Source organism: Urocampus carinirostris, chromosome 11 (assembly GCF_059441175.1).
Source record: "Urocampus carinirostris isolate Australia breed hairy pipefish chromosome 11, RoL_Ucar_1.0, whole genome shotgun sequence".
NCBI lineage: Eukaryota > Metazoa > Chordata > Actinopteri > Syngnathiformes > Syngnathidae > Urocampus > Urocampus carinirostris.
In genome coordinates, this window is record NC_142359.1 from 26,892,698 (window position 1) to 26,920,022 (window position 27,325).

The window sequence follows — 27,325 nt, forward strand, 5'->3', positions numbered from 1 at the left end:
TGAAATAAAATGTATGGTTGTCGAGAACAGAGGCTGAGGGATCAATTTTGTCATGCATGAAAGCTTTTTTTTTCCATTATTTTTGCCACATCAGCACAATCTATTATCCCCGGTCAACTATTGCTGCAAGGAAGGGTTGGCAGATCTTACGTTAAAAATGAGGGAAGGGCTAATTAGTCGGTTTTGTTTACCATAAACTGTGATAAACATAGGATTACAATACAGTATGTTTGTGTTTATATTAACCACGTTTGTAACGACCAAAAGACGCTTGTGAAAATGACCTGAGCTTATGTTTTAATAATTTTCAATTAAAAGGCAGACGGCAAAAGTTGTATTAATCTTGTACAAAAAGACATTTAAAAGGCAAAATAAAGCACATTGTTGAAATTAGGAATGTTCGCGCAGATAGTTTATATTTCAAAGCTTTGAAAAACATTTTTGAAATGTCCCTTTTGGTCTGTGTGGGAGCATTATTCTTTACTGGCTTTAAAAACAAAACAAAATTAACATTTGTACAAAAGGAAACAGGAAGGAACGTGGAAGGCAACTTTGGCACTTTGCGGAACACAGGTCACACTTTGGTCCCAGAATTTGAAGAAAATCATTTGAGATTCTGGTAAGGGATTTTTGTTGTTGTTGTTGTTAAAGTTTTCATTTTAGGTGAGAAGTTGGCGAATCTCCCGATGAACGTGGCACAGGAAGTCCATGTAGGAGGTGCCGCCGTGCAAGCCTTTATCCTCCACCAAGAATTGGCGGAACAACATTTCCGGCTTATCCTTCTGCCTCACAATGTGAAGCTGGGAAAGAACATGCATATCAGAATTCTATTTTGTTTTTTTTTTCTGAGAAAAAGGGAATATCCTGATAAAGTTGTTTCCTTTCTGTAATGCGATTAGAAAAGCAAAAGTAATGCATTCAGGATTTGTTACAAATACACTGAAAGTATAAATAATAAACATGGATTGATTATATAAATATTGCTGATTATGGCACACACTCAAATATCCAATCTTAAAAAAATCAGTATACAGACGCTCCCCTACTTACGAAAAACGATCATTTCTTTCGGGATGTCGAAAAATATCCGGACATTGCTGTAAGTTAGATTTTGTATTGTGTGCACCTTTTTCTGAGTATAGGACAGTACTGTAGTGCTTCTTTCCGCCGCTACCGGTGTGTGGCGCTGTAAGGTCACCCAGCATCCACCCCAAAATAGAATTCTGCTTCCTCTTCCTAGTTCGTGTGTAAACATTCTACACTGTCTATGTCTACACTATGTCCAGCGCGCTAAGAACCGATATCTCGTGCATCCATTCAATATGGTTAGTGTAAAGAAGAGGCGAGCTGTTTCTTTTAAAACGAAAGTGGAATAAGAAAGCTTGATGCGGTTGAGAAAATGGTTGAAACGCTTTTTTTCGGCCACTTTTTACCACAGAGGAGGACCACTTCCTTGAAGCGCAAGTAAAAAAGGGAGAAAAACCTCACTTTATTTATCTTTATAGAGCATATTATATTTTACGAAATGTTTATTTTTTAGTACAAAACAATACAGGTTACTTATACAAACCTTAAACATACAAAATACTGAAGGAACTTACTAACAAATTCAACTTACCAACGATCGTTTGTCAGTAGGGTAGCGTTTGTATCATGAAATAGTATGCTAATAGGCTGTAAGCCATAATCAGCAATAGAAAAAATAATGAAAGGAATGTAATATTTTAGTTGCTTTAATTGCATTACAGAAAACAAATGCAACAATATTTTTTTTTCTGAGACAGTCCTGGATATCCGAGTGTCTTACCTTCATAGATCTCGGTCTCTTTTCCAGAAGGTCATTAACGATGGAAAGGACCTTCTTTGACAGAGGATTGTCCAACTCTGGTAGCGCAGCCTGATCGATGAAAAAAGAAAAAGGAACTAAGTACCTTGAACTTAATGTCCTTTGTATTGAATTGTTTGCTTGAGAACCAATTGAAATTTCCTGGCAATTTAGGATGAATAATTTTCACGTTATGTGATCCACCAATCCTATACTGCTATGAACAGGGACCGGCAGAGTGCACTTTCGCTGCCCCTGGCAGCTAATTTTTTGCAGTACGCTTAAAAGAATACATCCAGTGTGAATTATGTTTTTGGCAGAGCCACAAATATATCTGTGATTTACAATTGCGATCTTTAATCTTGCAAGTGCATTTATCAAAACATTATTTTTAGATCTTGAGTAAATTGGTAGTATATTTGTTTTTGAGAATAATATCTCCCCAAGGTGTTTGGTAAAAATGAGTATTATTTGAGTTACATTTTCAGTTGCAGGAAGTTCTTCCCATTACAGTGTATGTACCGCAAGGAAACGCAATTTTTTGCATGGCCTAAATGTCCAGAATTGATCAAGAAGTATTTGCAGTATTACACATTTCATAGTGCCCTGAATGGTGTAACATGCATCTTTTTGGGTGTGACCCGTAGGGGGCGATGACGCTTCGTAGGATTACGCCAGCTGCCGTTATTTAGGAGGAACAAGAAATGCAATGTCAAAGCAAACCCACCAGAGAGCAGTGTCTGCAACTTTTTTAGGAAGACTTGTTGAAAGCATGGCAACAGTTTTAAGCATTTACAAGCATGTCACCAAAATTTCAAGCACTTTTCAATCCTTGAAAACATAAAATTAACATTTAAGTATTTTCAAGGATTTCAAGTACCTGTACAAACCCGGTTATCTGAAGGCTTTTCTTCCTGTTCTCCTTGCAAGTTCAAAATCCATTGATGTATTATCTCCTTTTTTGAGTGTCTACTAAACTAAACTTCAATGTAAGGTGCGTCGTTTGAGGTGTCTTAAAAAATTGAAACCTACGAGTATTTCTTTTTGCTTATTATTCAAATCTTTTTTTTAATGGATTAATTTATTTTCCACTAAGGCGCTAAACAATACACAAATTCCCTTTTACCGTCCTTGAGAAAAGTTAAACGTACCACGTGGGCCTGCAGGTGGGCGAGCGAAGGCACGTTGAAGAGTCCCTGGATCACCTCGGGGGGGCTGGCCTGGCCTAGCCACAAGAACAAGGCGTGTCCGTTCTCCAGTAAGAAGACGCCGTCGTTCGCCAGACGCTCCTCAGAACAGCGGACAGGGGTGGGCAGGACTTCGCTGTTGACGTCCATGTTGTGCTGCAGGCAAAAACAAAAAAGCACCGTCATTTCGGACTTTCGTTGTGCTTGTTGACAGTGTTGAGACTAATGTGATAAAATTACTGCTCTCAGTAACGAGTACTGCAATGTGTTATTAATGAAATATAACTCAAATGTCGTTACTACATAGAGGCTGCCTGCATTACTCATAAATGCAGATAATGTATTGCGATATTCTATGACTGTCGACTAAAGGTGAGATGGCACAACATTCATTTGGACAGGTAACTTAAATTTAGTTTTACCTGGTTATATCAGTATCAGAAATTATTTTCCCCCCATTTTATTAACACTCCACTTATTGAAACATGAATATTTTGTTTGTTTGTTTGTTTGTACATGATTCAATTGTTTGTTTGTTTGTACATGATTCAATTGTTTGTTTGTTTGTACATGATTCAAATTGAATCTTTTCTTCCGGCGCCGTCACGAATGGCAGCCACTCCAGCAGCTCCCGTGTTATTTTCGATTGTTCTCGATTGTTCTCAGCTCAGGGATGCTGCTGGAAATGTGAATTTCCCTTCGGGGATGAACAAAGTATCTATCTATCTATCTAATTCTGAATCACTCATTTTGTCACATACAACTCTTGATCAGCTTACTTCATTGGGGTGGGTATAAAGTAATTTCTCCTCATGCAAATATCCTCCATAGCAAATATACTGACATCCAAGCCAAATTTACAACGATATAATAAAATACTCAAAACAGGGAGTCAGATTGTATTTGCATATGTGGTTTGTGAGTCGCCAGTAGCGAATGGTAGTCAGCGTGTGGGTAGGGGGGCGTGGCTATACAGGGACAACAAACCAACTCAAGCGTAAGCACGGAGTTTACGGTAAAAGCATGCTGAATTTTGGTTTCTTTATTTGATTGATACCTGTTGCAAGTATCGTATGTTCATGACTATAAAACACAGAGAACTACTAAACTCTGTTTTGTCCCCGCTCTATTTTTAAATCTGCACACTTGTGTGTACGCTGTTTTTGTTATATGGTGGACATAGGATTTCTCCCGCTCTATTTTTAAACATTTACAGCTGTATGTTTGTGTGTGTGTGTGTATATTATATATATATATATATATATATATATATATATATATATAGTGTGTGCGTGTGCGAGTGTGTGTGCGCTCGTTGTTGTTGTGGTGTAGGTTTCAGATCAGGGGTAGTCTGTACAGCCCTTTGAGACCTTTCGTGATTAAGGGCTATACAAATAAATATGACTTAACTTTACATTTTTTTGGTGCAATACACCTTGCCTGGAAAAAAAGACAGTGCCCAGACATAGAGGAGATCTTCCAAGTGGTTTGAATCCCAGAGACAAAAACGATACGGAGTTTCAGCAAACTGTTTGCTTGCAAGCTCTCAAGATTGCACAAGCCAATAAATTTGAAAGGTTCACACATGCTGGTGAACACAATTTCTTTGTTTTCTTTAATTACGTGGCTATTTTAAAACATTTGTAAGGAGGCGGTTGCTATACGATTATTTACATCTATTTGTAACTAGATACCTGCGATTGGCTGGCAATCGGCTTAGGGTGTCTCCTACCCACTGCCCGAAGATAGCTGGGATTTGCTCAAGCAACCCCGCGACCCTACTGAGGATAAGCGGTGCAGATAATGGCTGGATGGATGTAACTAAATACTTTTGCAGTAACCTGCTAGTTTTTGGTATCAGTAATCTGGGGGGCAACTGAGGTTAATTTAAAATGAAGTATTAAGTAATTGTCACTAATTAGTTTTTCCACTAACGTGTCCAACACTGCTCCTTGATGAGGACTGTAGCTTACCAACGGGATGAGACGCGGGTAGAGCAGCAGTTGGGTGTCCTCCACCGCCATGCACATGACGGCGAGGCGCTGATGGGCGCGATCGTCCGTCGAAAGCTCCGTGCTGCCGGTTAAGGGAGCAGTTTTCATCAGGCTGTTGATGTAGACCGGGAACACCTTCATGGCGTCGGGCAGGATCAGCTTCAGCACATATGTCAAAGAAAGAAGTGAAATTGGACTTCTGTTTGATTTCATGAGTCTAACTTTTTTAAAATTGCACTATACTTGAGATATTACAACTGATCGATTGCAGGGGTCAAGGAGCCAAGATGGCTATATATTCTTACTTCATTAAACAAATACTATTGCGGTGTTTTTATGCATTTTCAACTTCTATTTTTTGAATTGAGAAGATTGTTGGTAGAGGCTGCCTCAGCAATGCCAGCTGCTATTACCGTACGATTCAGACTATAAGCCGCGACTTTTTTTCCAAACTTTTAACCCTGCGGCTTATGAAACGATGCAGCCAATTAATGCATTTTTTATAACGGCCGCCTGGGTCGCCTGAGAAGTTAGAGTGATACGCGTGGAATATATGTTTCGAGAAAGACGGAAGTTAATGTAACTTCGTGCTTTGTTCATGAATAAAACTAGCATGAGCAGACCATCATCATAAAAAATACGTCAATTGAAAGGGGAACGCTAACTACAATACAGGGATTTGTCTTACAAGTCTGTTTTTTTGTAAAGGGAAGTAATGTGGCAAAACCAATGGATTACAAGAAGCAATGTCCAACGAAGCAGAAATGTTTTAGGCAGATTCCTATTTATCTGTCAGCATTATTGTGTTTTGGAGTAAATATTTTACACGGTTGGGTTCTATGCATTGTCCTTTATGTAACGAAGCCATTTTCGCGGACTGAAGACAGGACACGTATAGATGAGATACTTATGCTTTATAGTTTTGGGGTATCTCGTTTCAGACTTATTGTGGTGTTTCTCTGATGAGTACATTTTTAAATGGTCATCATAGTTTGAACCCCAAGAGTTTAATCTTTTTAATGATACGTATATCATTGACTGGTGAAATCGTACAGACAAATAATCGTTTATCAAAAGTCCGGCGGACTGGCGGAAAGTTAAGGAGTTAAGGTACCGTATATCATCAAAACTTTCTGTGTGCCGCCTTTCTTCGTAAAAATCTCATGTTACAATGTGGGCACATGCGGCCTATAGTAAGGTGCGATGTATGTACAACATGGTTTTTCCTTTTAAAATGTACTGGGTGGAGCTTATAACCAGGTGCACCTTACAGTCCGAATGTTACGGTATTCAGGCGCCATCAGTCGCCAAGAGTTTCTATTTCAGCAAAAGTGGGCGAATTGACTTCCAAGTAAAATCTAACGGCAATTTTCCTTCATTCACTCAATTGAAATGTATTTTAGCCAAATTGGACTGAAATACAATTGAATAAAGTGCCCCCCCAAAAAAACAAAGCATCACTTCCTTCAAGGAGAAGTTATTAGCAGTAAAAAAAAAAAAGAAATAAAGACAATTCCTGGTGTATGTTACAATAATTACTTAAGATCCTCTCAGGGGCCGTAGAAAACCTTCTCGAAGGCAACATCTGGCCCGTTGGCCTTGACTTTGACGTATGGGCTTTAAAAGGAGTACTATGGCCGTTGCTAAAATGTGGATTTTAAAAATCCCAAGGCCCGCCTGAAAATTCTGAAAGCTCACCTGGCTGGCAACAGAAGCACTAGCGCAATTCTTCCTGTAGCAGGCCAGCATGTGGGCCGTCTGATTGACTAGGATGTCTCGCACGTTTTTCACCGGCTGGTTGAGGATGGCGCGGTAAGCTGTGAAAAAAACACAAAAACTCTAAACAGACTGCCAATCATTGAAAATCTGATTCCAGAATGGACAAAAGAGCTTTCATATTTGGTTTTTAATGTGCCACTTTTAGGTCGAAACTGGTTGTTAGACAATGTTATCACTTATAGGGACACTGTGTAATATCTGCCTACTAGATTTTGCAGTATTGTGTCACAGGGATCTCCAACATGGTGCCCGCGAATGGGTTCTGAAAATGGCTCACCGGTGATGGGTCATAGTGATTTTCCAGGAAATGTATTCCCGACTGGCATGATGTTTTGTTGGTCGAGTCTATTTTTACTCAAATTCTAATGAGTACAAACTGGTAATAACATAAAAACAACATAATAATAACACAAGTCGTTATTTTAGTAATGCATCTCAAACTTTGTGCCAATCGGTAACAAAAGGTAGCTCCTAGCTTCAAAAAGGTTGGTGACCCCAAAATAAGTTCTATGAAGCAAGGAAAAATACAAACCATGGAAACTTTTCCTTTATATTCTTTTTTACCCGCCTTTTAAAAAGGTTTTTAGGGGTACATCCATAGAAGCAAGTGTCAAGCTTTAAAAATATCAAGATTTCAGCATGAAAAAAAATTCCTATTAGATAACAAAAGCTGTCACTGGAAACATCAGGCACTGAAACATTCTTGGGAAGTTCATGCATCGTTAATAAATAAGTATAGTGTTCTTGCAATAAATAGTAATTTTGCAAGACAAATGTCCTTGTGTTTATGGAAACCAATATTTAGATATTGTAGTCACAAATGGGAAAATAAACACCAAAGTGAGCGTTTCGCTTCAATTGCATCCTTTCACAAAAAGCTGTTTTTCTCAGAAGTTTTCTTTGAAACGAGTATTTTCAAGAAACTTAGCTATGGTCAACTGTTGCAATAATGGTAAAAGATAGAAGCAGACCTTTTCAAATGATAGATGAGAGTTGAAGCTTTCTTTAGATATGTCCTATACCTATATAGCTACAGAACTAAATCTTCTGTAGGCCTTCAAAAATGAGTCAAAATCACAAAAATCAGCTGACACCAGCTTTTCTGATTTGGGAGAAACTTCTGGAATTAAATGAGTTGATAGACTTAAAAAATCTGTGCATCAGTCTGCCAGTGGTGGCTTGGGTGATACTGTACCGCCAAACAGTATGATTCAGAGTATTTGGTAGCACCGTCTCAACAAATTATTTAACTAGCAAGGACAAATATTGTTATAGTACATGTCTCAAAGTGCAAGTTTAGAGTTCCAACTCACCGGATTTTGCAAAAAAGTTGACCAGCGCGTCAGTCTCGCAGCTTTTGTAGAGCTCCGACAAGTGTGAAGTGCAGTTGAGGCCGAGGTTGAGGATGCGCAGGCGTCGTTGCCCGCCCACTGTGGTGTACAGCAAGGCGCACTGCCAGGAAAGTAGTCGGGTTAACCCAGTAATTCTCAAAGTGGGTCGCGAGACTCTGCCAACGGCGGCGGGTTCGACTTCGGGAACGTTTTTTTGAACTGCCCTAGAATTAAGTGCAATTTCCACCCCGCTAAGTTAGGGGGCAGTGGCGCTCTATTTGGCAGAGCGTGCGCTCGGGGGTTAAGTGTCCACGCTTTGCACATATATAGCGAGGAGAATGAGTATGAAGTGTAGACACGACGTGTTGCGGAACCTCAAGTTACCCCATGAGAAAAATATTTAATAGGGATGTGGAGACAGTCAGAAGAGACAGGGATAAAGAGGAAACCGAAAGTTTCTCAAAAGCTGAGACGAGGAAGCATGAGCAGCGCTTAGCTTCACTGTGACCATTGCGTTAGACGAGGAAATACCCGTGTGCTTGTTATGTTTAAAAATCTTAGCAGCGGACAACATGAAGCCAAATAAATAGGGCTGGGTGGGCTTTTTCCGAGGGGGGGACGTGACAGAAAATAATTGTAAAGCACTGGGTTATCCGCACATCTTTGGATGGCAGGGGTACAAGATACACACCTGGATAAATGCGCCAGTCTCCTCGCTAAGCGCATCGTCATGCTTGAACTCCACAGTCACCACCTTGTCGCAGTCCACGGCCGCCATCTCGACGTCGGTGGTGTTGTTCATGTGGATTGCGCCGAAGAAGTCAGTGGGCCTGAATCCTGAAGGTGTTAAGAAAAAAAAAAAATACCGTGCTAAATCAGTACCTGAAACACACTGTATTTGAACAAATCTGTGTTTTAAAACAATTGGCAGATGTTTTGAGACTCCCATGTTGCCACTGTGTAGGAGAAAATGCAAAAAGGAGAACAATATGCAACTGGTCAACTTAAAAACCCGTTGACTTGATTGGCTTCAACACTGTACGTAGGTCATTGAGCTTACCAAACCAGTGTTCCAATAATTCGTCATCTAAGGTATTCAAATCAATTAAACAATAAGGGTGAACATAATGTATACACCTACCTGCTTCTTTTTAAATTATTATTTCACACTGTGTAAATCCTATAAATTTAATTTTACTTCTGAAATATTAATGACTGCTATAAGATACATTGAACTGAAATTGCTGGTACAAAAAACCCCACTGATTTATAAAGGTAAACCTTGAAATTGGTTAGGTGTGCGGAAACCTTTTTCAAACAACTGTATATTCTTTTTAAACTACATTATAAATCCTAATTTGTGTATGTTTGCGCATTTATATGTGACTTATAGGCTGCAAAAAAAAATGAAGCGACTACATAAAAATTTAGTCAGTTGTACTTTAGGTTTCCGCTGGTGTCTTTAGTTGGGTTTTGTGTCAAGACACACCCAATAAACACCAACAAAATCCATAAACATTTTCTTTTTCATGGTCTGCTTTTGCGGGGTCTCTAACGCCCTTTGGCAGCCAGGTTGGGCACTGCAGCTCCCAACCACTGACCACTCCAAGCAGCCGAATACAATCTTCTATCGGCACAGCAACGCCAGACAATTTTTCTCGTTATAAATGTATTCATTTTTCCTTGTTTGTTTGAAATTCCCAAAAATCCCCAATCTCACCTGTGCTGGTCCGAACGCGCATGACAGCGTCAAAGCCAATGCTCTTTTCAACTTCTTTCCTCAGGTCCTGCAGAAAGTGCTCGCCATCCTTCTCCACCTGTGATAAGATGATCAGGTACTTACAATGCCATGGTTGGTCTTTTTGTGGCAATTTGCATCATTTGTCTCCATCCATGATTGCACAAAAAGGCCAACCATGTTGATGTTTCTTGATTTTTCCTTATCCAAAACTAATAGGTATTGTCTTCTCTTGATATTAAGTAACTCACCGTGAAGTTGTTGTACTTGAAGACGGAGCCGCCGGTGTGCGACGGCACGTCAGCCATGGTAGCCACGTCTACGTACTGGTTGGGGAAGAGGAATAGGTCTACGCAGCAGCCCTGAGCCACGCAGTCCTTGGACAGCTCTTCGTAGACGCCCTTGGACGCTTGGAAAAGTGTCTTCTCTTTGTCGGTGTTAACCAGCTTTTTGTCGTCCCTGTTTTTGAGCTTTCCAGGAGCTTCGGCGGTGGGCATGGACGAGTGGAAGATGAAGAGCTTGCCACTGCAGTCCGCTTCCTGTTGAGGAAGGCCCCACGAATAGGGCAAGACAGTGTTTCTTAAGCAGTGAGTTGGAGGGCACACAAGTGTGCAGTGAAACCTAGTCTAGTGTGCTGTAGGAAATTGCCAAGGTTTTATCTTTGCAAAAAAGCATGTCCTCAATTTTTCTTTCCAGCGATCAGTCCAGTAACTCACATTCATCCAAATCGGTAGGTGGCATTAAATAACATTTCTCTTTCTTTTTAAACATCTGCTCATGAGGTAGTACAGTATATGTAATAACCTATTTCGTGTTAAAGCTGTTAAAGATTACACAGCAGATAAAACAAAAATCAAATAAATTTAAAATGTTGCACACAATTTTGCTGATTCAAATTAATATTCTTACCCCAAAGAAAAAAATGACTTGTTTTACTGGTAGATACACACACAAAAAATAATAATCAACCTTAAAAAACAGGTTAAAAATGTAACAATTTCCTAAGTTACAGCAAACTTATTCACCAAAATTAACAACCTGTAATATCATCTGCGCCCTGCACGGTGACCACAAATTATAAGAACAACTTTATATCATCTATTTTAAAAACATAATAATTAAAGCTTAAAAAACAAATACACAAACAAATGAAAATCACAGAATTAATATTTTGACATACACTGTAAATCTAGATTTATGAATAAAAGAGTGTGTCTTGGCTCCAAACAGGTTGAGGAACACTTGGGTAAGAGACAGCTGCCTCTGGAATTTCCTACCCTTGCAAACTGACCTTAAACGCCTCCACGCCGGCTTGGATGACGGGAGCGAAGACCGTTTCGCTGTCGTTGGTGTCGGCGAACATGTCGGGGATCTGACTCAGGAGGCTACGGATTTCAAATCAGGAAAACTTACATTTTTTTCCCTTTTTTGTTTTTAAGTATGATCTACCATAATCAGCTAAAATTGGGTTATTTCCAGTAATGACCAACTTTTAACTTTTTTCTCCAAAAACTCATATAAATGTAATAATAGCCGTGCAATGTGACTAACCAGTATATCCCTGGTTTGTAGTACATTTTTTATTGTTACATGCCAGACAAGTTATCAGTGGTTGCAGTAGATTCTCAGAAAACAGACAAGACCCAGCATTCATAATAGACACGAAGGCTGTGCAATTAGGCAAATACTGTAGTTCAAAGGAGTGTGTTAAAAATAGCAGTGTCTGCTGTTGACTGAACAAACTCAAAACTATTTTGTATTCCCCAAAAATTTGAGCAATCCTAATATTTGGTCGCATGACCACAGTTTTTTATAACTGCTTCACATCTATGTCGCATATTTCAACCTTTGGCACCTTTCAGTTGTTATTTCACTCCATGATTGCTTAACAAAATTCCACAATTCATTTAAATTTTTTGAGGGGTTTTGCTTCACAAACACCATTTTTTATATCACCCCATAAGTTCTCGATTAGATTAAGATCTGGGGATTGGGCTGGCCACTACATAACTATAATTTTCTTGGTTTGGAACCAAGACTTTGATCGTCTACTGGCATGTTTGGGGTCATTGTCTCGTTTTTTTAGGTCAGCTTATGTGTTTTTTGGCGACTTGTAACCTCTTCTGCTCATGCCTTTTTTAACAAGACTTTGCGTAGGATTATAAAAATAAATTTGCTTCACACAGAAATCCTCCAAGTGTCACAGCACTTACAAGTACTGTGTTTGATTGTCCTGGAGCTGATCATTGGCCGCACCTTTGACATTCCGGTTATTCCCTGGTCCATTTTAATAGTTGTCTTCAGTTTTCATCCATGTATCTCTGTTTTTTCTGCCCATTTTAAGGCATTGGAGATCATTTTTGCTGAACAGTCAACAATTTATGCACTTCTTTATAGGATCTTACCTCTCCAATAAACTTATTAAAGAACGCCATTCTTCGGAGCGGTGTCTTGAACGACCCATTTTTCGCAAATGCATCAACCTGTGCTGGCTTCATTATTCTTAAATAGGCATCACTGGATTCAAACCTGATTCACACCTGTTTTTTGTTTTTTATTTACCAAAATTGATGAACTCAGGGATTGGTTGCCACACTGCTGTTCTTTTTAAAATACACCCCTCTGAACAATTTGCCCAATTGCACAGCCTTTATAGCGAGCATATTATAAATGCTGGGTCTTGTTTGTTTTCTGAGAATCTACAGCGCCTACTGGTAACTTGTTTTGCATGTAACAATAAAAAATATACTTAAACCCGAGTTATTCTGATTAGTCACATTGCACTGGAATTATTTTGAACAAACCGCATTGTAAGTTAAACGAAAAAGGGGCCATTCTTTTTATGCAAATTTTGAAGGGACACAGTGGTAGATGTTGCTATGTTGTGTCATGCAACCAAAAACAAGTGCGACAAAGCACAAGGAAGAATACAGTCTATGGAGTCTCAAAGTGACAAAATCGACCATCTTTCTTCTAATTTTTTGCCCAGCATTTTACAAGGTTTTTGGGGGGTACCTGTAGCAGCAGGATGGCAGACAATCATGCTAGGTTTTTTTAGGTGAGCCCTATTTCATGTAAAATAAAAATAAATATTTTGACTTTTGAGTATTAAAAAAAAAGAAGCATGTACATATGATAGTGCTAACCATTAAGATTTATATTGTTTTCCTTTTGAGAAATGTATTTTTTTACCACTAGGAAGGGAAAATACATAATAATAATTATATAATAAAAATCATAACACACAGTGTCCCTTTATAAACTCAAGTAAATTCGTGAAATTATTGGGGTAAAAAAACAAAAAAACACTTTGAACAAAACAGCTCCTGTGCCTTTTGATACGTTCAAAAACAAAACAAAATGCAACGCTAGAATCAATTGTGAAGCTCTGTTCAGACAATTAAAAAAAAAAACGAGAACGTTTTCTCACTTGCAAACGAGGGGCCTGGACTCCTGGAAGTCGACCAGGAAGCCGTCGGAAAGTGGCACGTACATCTCGGCTGTGTCGGACACAACCAGCATCTGCGGCTGCGATAGCGACTTCTTCAGGTTGTAGAAGTGGAGTGTCTTGTTGTAGGTGGCAAATCCCACTCGGATGGCCGAACTCTCGGCGCCGTCCACCCTGGTGATTCAAAACAACTTTATTTACGGAGCACTTTTTACAATTGGGGCTGAAGTGCCGCTTCTGTGATTGAAAATGCTTTTGAACTTAAAAGGTGCTAGCATTTATGCATTCTTAAATCTTACTTACATTAAAGCTTGAGATTCACTTTGCCCTCAGTTTTCAGGGGAACAGTAGCCAATGAACATGAAATTATTCATCAAAATACTACAGTACGGATGGGCAAATACCGTAATCCCTCTTCATGGGTTGAATAATATTCCGCAATCCGTATTGCTGTGATCGGGGGCCGGTGGCAAGGAAGATATTTGTCATGCCTGGAGGCTCTTTTTGCCATTCTGTCCACCATAAAGTAAACTGCACATGTGGGGCCAAGATCCAATATCCTCTATCGCATATTTTTGTGAACGGTGACTGGCAGAACTCAGTTTTGTCAGGCCTGGTGGCTCTTTTTTAGTGTTCTGTCCACAAAAAAGTGAAATGGACTGCCACTTCTCTGTTCATTTATCCCTGATCACATATTGCTGAAAGTGGGGAACAGCAGGAGTGCTTATCCCCTGTGAACTCTTGCTGAGATTGGGCTGTGAGACCAAATTTATGTAGAGTATTTGACAATGTTTCCATCAAAAAGGAAACTCGCCCATTCGGCTGCAATCTATTATCACTGGTTGACTATTGCTGAGAGTGGGGGTAGGTAGATGAAATCTGTGTCATGCGTGGCGGCTTTATCTTCACTGTTTCAGTCTAAAATTAACAGCACCTGTACAACCATGATCCATTACTCCCAGTTGAGTATTACCAAGACCAGAAACCGAGAGAGGTTTGTGTCATGTGTTGCAATTCTTTTTTTCCCATTCTTTCCATCCAAAATGAAATGATCACCTGTGAGGCCACGATCCATTATCCTTGGTTGACTATTGCTGCCAGCGGACGCTGAGAAAGCGAATTGGTGTCATGCGTGGGGGGTATTTTTTCCACTCTGAAGAGAATGCTTGCATGCGCATTGCATTGTCCTTGGTTGACTATTGCTGCAGACTGGGCCCAGCAGATTTTTGTTTTTATTATGGAGAGGGGTTATACTTATAATTTTAGTTTCCATTGTTGTAAATCAAGTATAGGTATCAAAAGTTCTATAGGTGCAGCATCTGTATCCGTGACCATTAACAACTGGAGTCAAATACAAATTGTAGCACAAAAGGTCTCATAGTTGTGAATATCATTCTATTTCAACAGCGCCATCTAGGCTGCGTGTGTCCCGGCTCCTAGGCTTTGTAGCGTATTATGAACTGACCGATAACGGATAATGGATAATGAATAACGAAGATAGAACAATAACCCTTAAAAACCCCAAAACCCCCGCATGTTGTGACACTGCTTACTTGGGCAAATTGTCCAGCAGCGTCTTGAGCTCATCGCAAATGAGCCGGACAAGTCCGCTCTTGATGTTATTGTAGGACACATCGATCATGAAGATGTAGGCGGGCGGCTGAGGAAGTTTGTTGTTCTGCGGTGAAGCAAAAGCAGACTGAGGTTCATTTCAGACGTTCCGCTTCCAAATTTGCGTCACCGGTATGTTTGCCGTACCTTGCAGTATTCCAGCGTGGCCGCCATTTCATACGATCCCAGCGACAGCTCCGCTCTCTCGTAGAAGTCCACCCGCCGCCCCATGTGGTCAAGATGTTGAAAGTAGAAGACAGGCACTGTCCAGAAACAAAGGTCGGAATGCATTATTTTAAACATCTTAAATAATATTGATAATAAGAGATGTCAAAGACTCATTTCTTACATTTAGGCTGAGAGGTTTATTTACCCCCAAAACATTGAGAGCCATTGACAGCCAAAGACATCAAAGGTCCATTTTTTCAACCAGAATGGGAGTGGTTTGTTTCTTTCTTTTAATTTTTTAAACATGTTATGTGCCTTTGACAACCATCAACATCAAAGGCATCTTTTCTACAGTGAGACAATTTTTTCCCACACAAGTCAGGTGCCATTGCCATAGACATAACCTATTTTATTCAATAAGGCTGGTAGTTATAACTTTTTTCAAACACGTTGAGAGCCATTAACAATGATAGGTTATTTTTTTTTCTAATCAGGCTTGCAGTTTGTTTATTTGATTAAAAAAAAACAACAACAACAACAAAGGAGTCAAAAGGTCCATGTTTTTAATCAGACTGGCAATATATATATTTTTAATCGCGTTTAGGGTCATCAACGAGTATAGACGTCAAAAGTCCATTTTTTTCAGTCAGACTAAAAGTGGGTTTTTTTAACACGTTGAGAGCCATAGATTACTATAGATGTCAAAAGTCCATTTTTTTTTCATATCACGCTTGCTGTGTATATATTTTTTCAAATCATTGACAGTTATGGATGTCAAAGGTCAATTTTTCTTAAGACTTGCAATAGGGTTTTTTTCCAACACGTTGAGTTCCATTTATGACTATAGACGTCATAGGTACATTTTTTTCCAATCAGGTTGCCAGTAGATTTTTTTCTCCCTATCATGTTGAGCGCCATAGACTACTATAGAGGTCAAATATTCATTTTATTTAAGTCAAGCTCGGCAGTGTTTTTTCCCCAAACACATTGATTGTCATCGATGGCCATAGACAACGAAGGTGCATTTTTTTCATTTGAGCTGGCTGTTAGGAAGTTTTTTTCAAACTCATTGACTACCTTCGACAGCTATAGACGTCAAAAGTCCTTTTTTCAGTCAGGCTGGATAGATTGTTTTTTTCTCATATAATGTTGCGTACAATTGACAACTATAAACATCAAATTTCAATTTTTTCAATCAGGATGGCAGTAGTATTATTTTTAAACCACATTGAATGAAATTAACAACTATTGATGTTAATGGTCAAATTTTTAAGATCAGACTGTCTTGGTTTTTTTTTTCCAAGCAAGTTGAGTGCCATCGATGGCTATAGACGTCAAAAGGTCTTTTTGTGTTGTGTTTAGTTTTTCTCTATGTGTAAACACATTGAGTGCCATCAAAAACTTTAGACATCCAAAGTCCGTTTTCTTCAGTCTGGCTGGCAGTGTTTTTTTAAATATGTTTTGATGGTAATAGACGTCAAAAGTCCATTTTTTGAAAATAAGATTGGCTTACTTTTTTCAACCATGTTGAACGCCATTGAGGACTAGGGACGTTGAAAGTTTATTTGTTTCCAATTAGGCTGACTTAACATCTTTTCAAACACGTTGAGTGCCATTGACAACTATAAATGTCAAAGGTCCATATTTCCAATCAGGCAACAGTAGTTATTTTTTATTTAAGAACTTTGGCTGTCATTGACGACTACAGATATTTTAGTTGTTTTTTTTTTTAATTTAAGAACTTTGTCTGTCATTGACGACTATAGATGTTAAAGGTCCATTTTACTCAATCAGGCTGGTTAATTTGATATTCAAATACGTTGCGTGCCATTGATGGAATGTCCATTTCTTTTCAATCAGGATGACATTTTTTTTTTCCAAACCTTTGGGTGCCATTGACAGCCATAGACATCAAGGGTCCATTTTATTTCAAACCAGGCTTGCAGTGTGTTTTTACTCAAACACGTTCAATGCCATTCACGACGATAGACGTCAAATGTCCATTTTTTTCAATCAGGCTGGCAGAAATTTTGTTTTCAAACACATTAAGTGCTATTGAAGACTCTAGACGTCAAATCTCCTTTTTATTTTTCAATCATTCTGGCAGTGATGTAGAGAATGTGGAACCTTCATTGATGCAGCTGCAGAAAGCACACTGGTATCGGCGGCCGCCGTCGAGGAACTGCATGTAGGGACACATGTAGGCCTTGCATCGGTTGCAGCGGATGGGGCCGCTCTCACCATGGTCCACCAGGTACAACGGCGCCTGACCACAAATCAAGGGATTGTGTTAAGCCCCACACTAACGTTGCCTAAAAAGGCTCAGGGGACCAGGCAAGCTCCGTTAGGACAATTCCGTTCTGGGACGCTTTGACCGCACAGGCGTCAAATAATTCACACGCCACTAAAAATGTTTTTTTTAGCTGGATAATATATGTCATTTGATGATCCTAAAATGTAACAACACTTGCCTTCAAATTCCAGTTGCAGTTTGTTCAAAATTATTTGTACATATTGGCAAAGTTGTCTAAATATGTACACCATCATTAAAAAGTTTGAAGTCGCTTAGAAATTTCTATTCCTTAACTTAATAAAACATTTGAAGGATCATTTTCTAAATACAAATCATTATTAATAACCGTAGTTACATTTGAAACTTCTGATTTATTTGTATTTTTTTATGGTAGATATTTCTGCAGGACATTTTTACCATGTTGGTTTGTTACCTTGGCAACTGAATGACTCTGTATTACAACAAATCAGAAGTGACCGAAAAATTCCATTATAATTTGCTACGGTGTTCGAATTAAACTAGAAAAACCAGAACACACGCCGAGGAAGGTGAGCACCCATCTTGGCTAAACGGGTGTCATCATTTCGAGAGAGTTCAAGATCATCACTTGAGAATTGATTGTGATTTAGTGCATTTCATTGCTTTTTTTCTGATAACCTCTCCCAAGAAAATGGTAAGAGAAAGAAAAACGGGAAAATAGTGAAAACAATGATCCAGTTTTACCACTGCTCAACAGGTACAGTATATTGTCGACAATTGTTTTAGATCTTATTGTTATTAAGTTTACATAATACTTGATCATAATTATTTCAGGATCGGTGTTCTGTCAAGAACCGAAGCATTGTTTTCGATAGGAAGTAATGCTATCTAGTTTTATATGTTCTTAAAGGTGGTATGCGGAATTTGAAATTTGTGTTACTCTCTGATGCTGTCTCCTGGCTTAAAGTCATGATTGCAGCCCAAGGCAGCCTGTTTATGATGTGCATGAAAGTACTGTACATGCATTTCTCAAAGGCGTTCGAATAAACTTTTTTAATTTTTCGGGAAGTTCGGGTTGGAGTTTAGACTTTTACTAGAAGCAGACCTCTTCTTACTTTAACCATTTTTATTCTCCACTGACAAATACAAATTTAAAAAAAACTGCAGGGACATCTAATTTCCCTTCGGGGATGAACAAAGTATCTATCTATCTATCTATCTATCTATCTATCTCCAGCACCCTTCCAGCACACTTTCCACATTTCTCTCCAGCACTCCCCCAGCCCACTTTCCCCGAAACTAATGTGTTCCGCCCCAAACAGCTCTGATGAAAGTACGATAAGGGCAGATAAGCACAATGGAATAAATTCTCTTTGAACTCAGCTGGGCACTGTTAACACATACTTAATAAAGAAAATATTCAAATTTTAACTTTTTAAGGAAACCTCAAATGACGCACCCTACCTTGAAGCATTCCAAAATAGCCCAAAAATTAATAAACCATTACCTTAAACAATTTTAAATATACAAAATACAAATAAAACATGCACCTAAAGAATGATAACTGTTTATCAATTCTACAGACATGTTAGCAGATGGACGATCTCCCTCAAAAATAATGCTACCTGACAGCATAGCCAAAATGTCCCCTCATTTCACTCAGCCACTCGGCCGTGTTCCGAGTTTGGATGCCATGTTCGAAAGACGGAGCAAAAAATATTTCAAGTTTTAGGTCGAACACACATTTGTTTAAATTATTTGGTTTGAGTACCAAGGTATGAGGTAAGATCTGGCCTAAAAATCCACTCCCACCAAGATGAATCTTTTTTTAAGTGATTATATAATATGGATGGGGACAAAACATCGATTGCTCAATATTGATAGTAACTCATCACCTCTGTCCATGTCAAATTTACGCCTTATAGGGTCGATTGGGTTGTAACTAGGGCTGCAAGATTTAGGGAAGAAAACCTAATTGCAATTTTTCAGACCAGTATTGCAATTTTGATGTGATTTTTGATTTGTTTATTTTTTAAGTGCATTTTCTCTGCTAGTTTTTTTGTGAGTACTCAATCATATTGGCACGCTTAACCTTGAGAAAACAGCGTTCTCTTATGGGGAGCTTTGTTAGGGTTGCTGTCTGTTTACAATTTTTTTACTTATTGATTTCTCAATCGACAGCTTAATTTATTTGACTTTGAGCTGTCAGCTGCCTAACATTTTAACATGACAACCACACCGGTCTTTGCTCGTCTTCCTTCAAGGTCACAGTGAAGTGCTACAAGAGACTTTTGTTTGTCTCTTTATCCCGACTCCTTTCGCCTGTCTCCGCATCCGTGTTAAATATTTTTTTCAAGGGGTCACTTAAGGGCCAGCTACACTTCTTGTGTACACTTCATACTCACTGTGCTGCACTGTGTGGAGGCTAGATATATACAAAACACTCTGCTACTGAGAACGCAACTGCCCCTTGTGTATTGGAAGTGCAATTGCACTTCATTTTGCTAAAGTTAAAAAAAAATTGCGCAATGCGCCATCGCCCCCTTTGACTGGGCTAGAGGAAGGTATAAGCAATTTTAGGCCACATTTTTGTTTTCCAAGAATGTCCACATGAGGGAGACAAAATATCACCGGGAGTGAAAAAGGATAGTGCCCTGACTTGTTGGTGCAATATAGCTACAAGATCCATCCATCAATTATCTGCACCGGATAGGCTCTCAGAGGTGCCAGAGGCCATCCCAACCATAATTCGGGCAGTGGGCAGGGGACACCCTAAACTGGTTGCCAGCCAGTCGCAGGGTACACAAAGACACACAAATAACTCACTCAACCACACCTACAGACAATTTGGACTGGCCAAATAACGTTTTTTGGAATGTGGGAGGAAACTGGAGAGCCTGGCGGACACCCACGCAGGCACAGGCAGAGCATGAAAACTCCCAGCCGCCGCGCCGCCCAGCAGAAAGATTGTTTTTAAAATTATAATTTGACAGTACAGAAGCTATTTGTTAGAAAAGAAAAAATGAAAAAGAATTATTTAGAAATTACAGTACCTTTATTTGGTTTCAATTAATAATAAAGTGTTTAATAAAGAATTACATAAATAGGTTTGACGATTACAAGTCGTTTTACGAAAACAACATCCATGAAAAACGAGAGATTACTGTATTCTTAATATTTCCCTTGCAAAAACGTCCATATTACGCTTCTGTCAAAACACAAATCAGTAAATGTAACGTGTAATGCAGGGGTGGTGAACACGTTTGACACACAGAGCCGAAATTTTTAACTGTGAGAGTCAAAGAGCCACACCACGCACTGAACTGCCATGACAGACAGACACACACAAACACACAAAATTAAAAACATTATTTTCCATAACACACTCCTCTCCTTACAATACAAGTATTGTTCTTGTATTGATTTCAAGGAAAGTGTCCACCCTCAATACACAAAAAATAAAAAAAATAAACAAGAAACAAGGCAAAGAGCCACAGTATATAGAAAATATGATGAGGCAAAGAGCCGCATTCTTATTGGCCAAGAGCTCTAGAGCCACGTGTTCATCAACCCGGGTGTAGAGAAACAAGTGCAACTTACCTCATTCTCGGACAAACGTGCCAAAGGTTTGACGATGCACGCCAGCGGAACCTGGCACTGTTTGGCTAGCTCGGCGGTACACGGCAACGAGTACGTGGTGCAGCGGATGAACCGAGGACTGGCGTGGCCTGTAGTGAATGAAAATCCAGAGTGAAAACCGAAACTGGATCGCATTTCTTCGCAAGGGCATTAGCAGCGATACCTTGATCCTGCACGGTGAAGTCTGTGGTGACAAGAGGCGGGACTTGTCCCCGAATGTTAGTGCTGAAGACATGTCCTCCGTGTCTGGCTTGGTCGTCTTCGATCACTTGGGTCTGAAATCCAAAATAGAATCCCTTTATTGTCACGTGGATTCAGTGGCAACGAGAAAAAATCGTGTGGACCATCAGCTCACCGGGCTTGGGATGGAGTCCAGATCCAGTTTCTTCTGAGGCGGACCCGCTTGTAGGCCCATTCCCCCCGGGAAGCCTCCTGGCTGCGGTCCTGCCATGTGGCCCCCCATAAACGGGCCTGTGCACAAGCCAATAATGGTCATAGTATTACTTAGTGCTATCCTGCAATTAAAGTGATCAATTTTTATTAACCACATTTTTTAGTAAACTCATACTTTATTGCAAAAGTCAATTTTTCTTTTGTGTAGGCTTTTTTTGTTGAAATTTACATTCAAAAACACTTATTGTTCACCATTTGTTTAATTTCTAATTAATTAGATTGTATAGACGTATTTACTTGTGATTTTTGTAAAATGTAAGTTTTTTCCCTCTCCATTTGCTTGAGTTAATTGCAATCAATCACACTTTGCTGAAGTCAACTATAAGATCAGTGTGAATGTCGAAATTTTCCTTTCTAAGGAATGTGATAATTCTCTGCAATTTTGCGTAGTTCACATTTAAAAAACAACTTTTTTCATTTTTATTTTGCCTGTGTTTAGTTATTTTCATATAGTTAACTCAGTTAATTGTGTATGTCAAAATACAATATATAACAAAACATTTTTTTTAATTGTCTCCTTCTGCTTCTTTGGGGGGTGGGGGGTGGGGTTTACGGGGCGAAACTTGCATTTGAAAAACTAGATTTGTTTTCTTCTGTTATATGTGTTAATTGCAATTAATCCAATTGTCCCCAAGGTAAACTCATAGTTGATTTTGGTTGTCACAATTCATTTAAGTATGTACTTGTGATTTATCACATTTTGTTGTAATTTTGTCAAAATATATATTTTTAAAGGTTTTTCTTTCCCAATTTGCTTGCGTTGATTGCAATTATCAACACTGCTCTAAAACTTAACTCATAGTTGATTATGTATGTCAAAATTTATTTTAGGGAATTTGATTTTCTTTATATGTTTGCTTGTACTTTTTGGGCCAAATATAAAAAACCTGCCATCTGTTTATTTTAATTTATCACATTGTTCTTATAGTTAAGTCAAATTGTGTCAAATGTTTTATACATTTTACAAATATATTTCTCATTTATAAGATAAAGTTGATCATATTTCTGCAGAATTGTAAACAGAAAATGTCCATTTGCTTACCGGCTTGTTGCGGATATCCAGGTAGACCAGCAGGCCCGAGTCCGGGCTGCTGGTATCCCATAGGCGCTGCGGGCATCGGAGGTCCGGGGTAGGGTTGGCCCCCGGACATGCTCGTGGGTGGGGCCATTTGAGGTGGGTGCTGTGCACCTTGAGGGGGCGGGCCCCGGTAAGGTTGCTGGGGGCCTGTAGCAGCCTGAGGGCTCTGAACAGGCCCTAATGAAAGAAAGCGGGGTCTCTATGAGTCGGCACATCGACGACGTCGGGGTGGGCTAACTTTTTAAGTTGCAGGCCGTATTGGGTTAAAAAATAATGGGCTGGGCTACGATGAAAAAGAAATTCTGATTGAGGGATTGGAGTGTTGGTATCTCTCATACAGTCTCGAACTTGATGCCTCGCCAATACGAGAAAAAAAGATAATGTAAGCTCATTTAATTTTTCTCATGTATTAACCAATAAATGGATGCAGACATCTTAATTTAATATCATTTTATATTTGTTAATAAATAGAACATTTAATCAAATTGGTTTTGATCAATCATTGCACAATAATTTCTCAAATATGGTATGACTGAAGCCTTGTATGGTAACACATATCTATAATTACTGTATGCATTTACATTTTCATTACATTTCCGATCTTATCGGTTGTATTCTGCTGTATATAAGACGCAAAAAATTAAGAGTTTTAAGGCACATTTCATTTTTCCGATCAATTTGGAGTTTCTTTGTCACCTTCTAGTCCGGTAAATTTGGAAGTAGTACCATTTTGACCATTTTATATATTTTCCTATTTTAATTATTTTCGTTTGGCGGGTCAGATAAAAACAGGCTGCATCTTACCCGCAGGTTGTATTTTGCCCACCCCTGGGTGACATGATAACAGTTTGCTTACCGTAGTTGCCCAAGTTCATGTTGCTCATCTGATTGGTTAGCTGCATCGGGGGAGGTGGGGCGGGAGTGGACGAGTTGTTGTATGATGACGGTGGAGGTTGGCTGTAATTGGGGGCCGGGTACCTGACAGAGATGAATGATTTTCAACAAAAAGTGTCGTCAATGGACTAAATATTTTTCATTTGCTCTTAGCAAAATGAGCAAACCTTTGCTGGGGAGCTCCGTTCTGCTGGCTGTTGGGATTGTAGGGAAGCGACCCAGGTGGTGGTGGCTGGCCAGGACCAGGAGGAGATTTCAGGACACCTGATCAATCACACAGTCAGTAGTACTGTAATCCCCAGCTACTTTACACTAGTGGCTGCAATCCATTATCCCCGGTCGACATGACATGACTATTGCAGAGAGCAGGGGCCAGCAAAGCGAATTTCTTTTCAGTTTAAGTCTTTGAAGTGTGCCACTGTGACTCGCCTAAAATAAACTGCACTGTTTGGCCGCGATCCATTATTCCCAGTTGACTTGCTGAGGAGAGCATATTTGTCTCATGCGTGGCTACTCTTTCCAAATCAAATTAACAGCATCTGTGTGGTCAGGATCCGTTGTACCCGGTTGACTATTGCTGTAAGCAGGGGTTAGCAGAGCGCATGTTAAAATGTGTTTTAGTGTGTGTGTGTTGGAGTGGTTGTTAGTTCACAAATTTTCGCATATCCTCGGGGGTTCTGGTCCCCATTAACCACGCTAAACGTATTACTGTATTAAGACTATTTTTGGGGATGATGATTGCTCACCTGTAGGGGGTGGCGCGAACGCCTGTGGTGCTCCACCGTAGTGTCCATAGTGGGGCTGTACTGGAGCCGGTCCGAATCCACCTTGGTAGCCCCCCATCCCTGGCTGAGCCTGGGAGTAGGGGGGTGCGGCAACATAACCCTGCTGACTCATTTGGCTGCTCTTCTCATGCCAAGAATTGGCCTTTGACAGTCTGCAAAGAAGCAAAAGTCAAGTCTACTACTGTTTAGACTACAGACTATTACAGATTACAGACTATTATTCCACCAGCACAATCATGAATATAAGGTTGAAGTCTATTTCCTTCGAGTGAGTTCAGATTTGCCAACATCAATATCTACTACTCTGCACGTGTGAACATGGACCTTGGATATTTCTCTTCAAGCGATAAAGCAGGCGTAAGGCAATTATGTTTTATCTGTTAGAGAAGGTAAGTAGAGTAGAAAAAATGCACTGACACAAGAAACTGCATTCATACAAAGACCTTGTCAGAGATCAAAAATGACATTAGCAGCGACATGTTTCCAAAATAAGAGAGGAGGAATAAAATATGAATATAAATGTTTGATACATAGGCAAGATTCATTTTTATAATTGTTTGTGCTCATTTAGGTTGGTGATGGCCCTGGGGCAGAAATTGTCTCTGAGCCTGTTAGTCTTTGTTTTAAGAGATTTGTAGCGTCTGCAGGTCAAAGAGGTGGTGGTCAGGGTGAGAGAGGTCTTTAATAATGTTATTAACAATGTCATCCAGACTGGGCAGAGAGCATCCTGTGATTTATTTTGGGGCTGTGTTGATGTTTCTCTGTAAGGTTTTTCTGTCAGAACCCTGCAACAGTGCACCCAGCATACGCCATGATGCTGTACGGAGTGCAATGAAAAATAGTGCAGTGACAATAGCAGCAACATGTTTCCAAAATAAGAGTAGAAGAGTAAACTATGAATATACAATTTCCTATGAACAGGCAAATGTTATTTTCCAAAGTCTTGTGTGTTTGTTTAGGGTAATGATGGCCTTAAAGAAACGGCCCTTGAGGTTGTTAGTCTTTGTTTTAGAGATTTTGTAGCGGCTGCAGAGGGCAGAAGGTCAAGGACGTGGTGGCGATTGTGAGAGGAATTCTTCATAACCTTATTGGTCCTCCAGACTGCACAGAGAGCAGCCCATGATTTTCTGGGTTGTGTTAATGACTCTCTATGAGGTTGTAAAATAAAAACAGCAAAACACTAATAGATTTCCTCTCCACTGCTGTTTATTTAACTCAGGGAAACACATTCAGACTGGAAAGTTACTGAAATAACATGCAAATAGTAGCTGCTAAATGTTATCACATTAAACCATGAACATATAAACCTTATGACTTATTTTGGGGCTTTTGTTGCTGCTGTTGATATTGTACTTTTTTCATAGCAGTATTGTTACGACGCACTGTTCTCTTGCATTCATAAAAATTGCATCATTATTATTATAACTTAGGTCAGTCTCTGAGCGCCGGGCAGTCTGTGTGACTTATTACCGATAGCTTATTTCTCTTTTTTTTGTTTAAGTCGTTATAACATGTTTACCCTGTAGTGTCATGTCTAATCTCGTTGCATACAATGTTTACTACCTTGTTCTCAATGTCAAATAAGACATTCAATTTATTTATATTAGGGGAAAAGGGACAAAGAGTGTTTAAACTTCTGCAAATACACAATAGCTATTTCTTTAATTTTTTTTTATTTTTCAGATTGCCTTGAACACTGCGTCTGTGACTTTTATTTAAGTAAAATGACAGGCGGATGGGTTTCCTCAATGTTCTCTGGTTGATCAATGGGCTTCAGCATATACAGCTACAATGGGTGTTTTGTGAGTAGCGACAGGCTTGGACACATTTACAACGGCAAGTCCTAATTTGCTCATCTTTCTCATGTTCTTCTCTCAGCGTAGTCTACGGCCACATAAATGATTTGGCAGGTCACATTTGGCCCGCGGGCAATGCGTTGGCCATGGGATGATAGTGGAGGTTTTCCTGCTGAAGTAGAGAATGACTTCTTTGGATTTGGTGGCGTTCCGTATGATGATATACCTCCTAGTTGATTTTTTGGTTTGAACAAATTTATTGACACTAATATTAAAATAAAACAATCATGACAATCACAACAGCAATCAAGCACATTCATAATATTATGTTCCAATATGATGTTATTACCAGCAAACACATAGTGAGGATTTGAACAACCCTTCTCGAAAATCCTATTAGCAATCAAACATATTCACAATTTCATTATATGACATCTTTGTTAGTGTCAATAGATCACCAACAACAGAAAACAATTATGACCAACACAACAGCAATCAAGCATATTCACAATATTATATTCCAATATGACGATTTTAACAACAAACACAATGTGAGGTTTGAACAACCTTTCTCGAAAATCTCAATAGCAATCAAGCATATTCACAATTTCATTATAGCAAACTCACGCAAATTAAAGAATAAAAAGGCCGATAATTGAAATACATTAGCCGTTAAGCGCCCTATCAATCATCCCTGCCACGTCAAACACTCCAATGACGGTCGCATCGAACGAAAACGGAGGAATTATTATACTCTCTCGTCCAATGCAAGGAAAAATAATTATTATAGTTGAATGACATTGACATTTTGGTTGTTTTGTTATTCATTGAGCGCGTCCTGCTAGCCGCTTTGCGCTCATTGGGCGTAAAGTTTGCAATTAAAAAAGCGACGCACGCGAATTCGTAACGCAAAGAACTTGGCGAGCGTAGGTTGTGCCCCACGCATGTGAAGATGATGTTGTTTTTATTTACCTCCACAAACGTTTTCTCAGCTGGCCTCGTCTGCTGGATTCGCGGAATGCAGAGTGCCACGTCAAACTCCAAAAAGCGCCGGGCGGTCTGTGTGACGTAACAAAAGCGAGCCGTGGGAGAGGGCGGGGGGAAGAGAGGACCGCTTCCGGGTTCTTAATAAAACAAACGTCACGTCGAAGACGACTTACATGATTGCAAGTAAAGTAATACAGCACTTTATCTGATATAAAAGGGAAAAAAACATATCACTTCGGTTGTCTTGAATAAATAAAGAAGAGGAATTTTGCTTTTAAATGCAATGCGGAATTGTGCCTCAGTAGTTTTCTTATTTGATCAAACCACCGACTGCGCACGC

At 39.4% G+C, this 27,325-nt stretch overlaps 1 protein-coding gene across 1 annotated transcript; it reads right to left on the reverse strand.

Annotated features, from left to right (window-relative positions):
- Positions 1 to 284: 284 nt before the first annotated feature.
- Positions 285 to 27,132, reverse strand: sec24d (SEC24 homolog D, COPII coat complex component). The gene is made up of 22 exons (XM_088346657.1): positions 26,971 to 27,132; positions 24,164 to 24,354; positions 23,585 to 23,681; positions 23,380 to 23,501; positions 22,488 to 22,700; positions 21,348 to 21,463; positions 21,156 to 21,267; positions 20,954 to 21,081; positions 17,209 to 17,347; positions 15,061 to 15,176; positions 14,856 to 14,980; positions 13,285 to 13,476; positions 11,146 to 11,239; positions 10,106 to 10,393; positions 9,837 to 9,933; positions 8,808 to 8,953; positions 8,099 to 8,237; positions 6,705 to 6,823; positions 4,986 to 5,165; positions 2,977 to 3,168; positions 1,808 to 1,897; positions 285 to 800 (listed from the first exon to the last, which is right to left on the reverse strand). Exons 2-22 carry the CDS (start codon positions 24,312 to 24,314, stop codon positions 660 to 662), a joined length of 2,997 nt encoding a protein of 998 aa, XP_088202783.1. The 5' UTR covers positions 24,315 to 24,354; positions 26,971 to 27,132; the 3' UTR covers positions 285 to 659.
- Between the last annotated feature and the right edge of the window lie 193 nt (positions 27,133 to 27,325).